This window comes from Sinocyclocheilus grahami, unplaced genomic scaffold (assembly GCF_001515645.1).
Source record: "Sinocyclocheilus grahami isolate Dianchi unplaced genomic scaffold, SAMN03320097.WGS_v1.1 scaffold124.1, whole genome shotgun sequence".
NCBI lineage: Eukaryota > Metazoa > Chordata > Actinopteri > Cypriniformes > Cyprinidae > Sinocyclocheilus > Sinocyclocheilus grahami.
This window is the reverse complement of record NW_015505303.1, coordinates 18589-19679: the sequence shown is the minus strand read 5'-3', so window position 1 is coordinate 19679 and position 1091 is coordinate 18589. Positions and strand designations below refer to the sequence as shown.

The 1091-nt window shown below is 36.4% G+C and overlaps 1 protein-coding gene across 1 annotated transcript in view; it reads left to right on the top strand.

The window, feature by feature from the left end:
- Positions 1-637: 637 nt before the first annotated feature.
- The window catches only part of LOC107590085 (bromodomain-containing protein 8-like), a 14402-nt gene continuing 13948 nt past the window's right edge, over positions 638-1091 (top strand). Inside the window, exon 1 of the mRNA XM_016278705.1 lies at positions 638-835. Within this exon, the coding sequence (XP_016134191.1) occupies positions 638-835 (198 nt within the window). The remainder of the gene's footprint in view (positions 836-1091) is intronic.

Below are 1091 nucleotides of genomic sequence, written 5' to 3'. Positions count from 1 at the left end.
GGAGCTGCTCAGGGAGGACATCAAACTCCAGAGAGAGACAGAGGAGAGAAGAGCACAGGAGAGCAAGGAGAGAATGGAGGGACTGTTTTCTCTTCTTGAGAGAATGCTTAACAAATACATTATTATAACCATTTTCTATTAGGCAAGGGAAAGCAGTGGAAAAAATGGGTACATTACAGTTTTTCTATATCTTTTTTTAAATGTCACATTATCAATGAAACAGCCTATTTTCTGTAGTTTATTTTTGTGATGTAAGTTAAAAATGAAATAGCTTGTATACATTATTCATTTTTGTAGTGTAATTTATTTGTAAAAAGTACTTTCTGTACATTTTGTATTTTTGTTTTGCATATTCACATGTGTAAATAAAAGAGAAGTAATTATGTACATTGTTAATTTTTTTAATGCAGCTTATAATTTTTTCACAAAACATTCTTCTATGTTTTTTTGTCCTGTAAATATTGTTTTTTACACATTAAAACAAATTGTTCTATACATTACTGAAAGTACTTTTTACAACTATTTACAACATACTATTTACAACATAGCTTAGGCTTAACATCAGAAAAAACAACATCAGTTTTGAGCCCAGCCCTGCCTGCATGTGTTCTGCTGTCTTCAGGAGGTGAATCTCTTGATGAATGGCCAGCACCTCTTCAGCGACTCGGAGGATAATGCGGTGACAGTGGAACGAGGCATGTCAAACACTCTGGATACCACTGGCCAGACAGAAAAGAAACACCAGGGTCTGGATTGTGGCACCCCATCACTGTTGCCGTTCACTTCTCAGAAGATCCAGCAGCACTGTCAGGGCCTCCCTGCTCAGCCAAAAACTGTTACAAACCTGTCCAGCGCTGGCACATTCAGCTTTATCCTGCAGTACAGGGGTCTGGTCTGATTTAGGGAAAGAAGGAAAAGAGAAATTGTTTTGAACTATGACAACGTAATTAGTAGAAGAAATATTGAGATACTTTAGTAAACTACTTTTAGTAACTACTAATACCACATTGGGGAAAAACTACTAGTCATATTTAAAACCTTAGCTAAAGGGGTAGTTGACCCAAAAATGAAAATTCCAAACCTGGAACAAC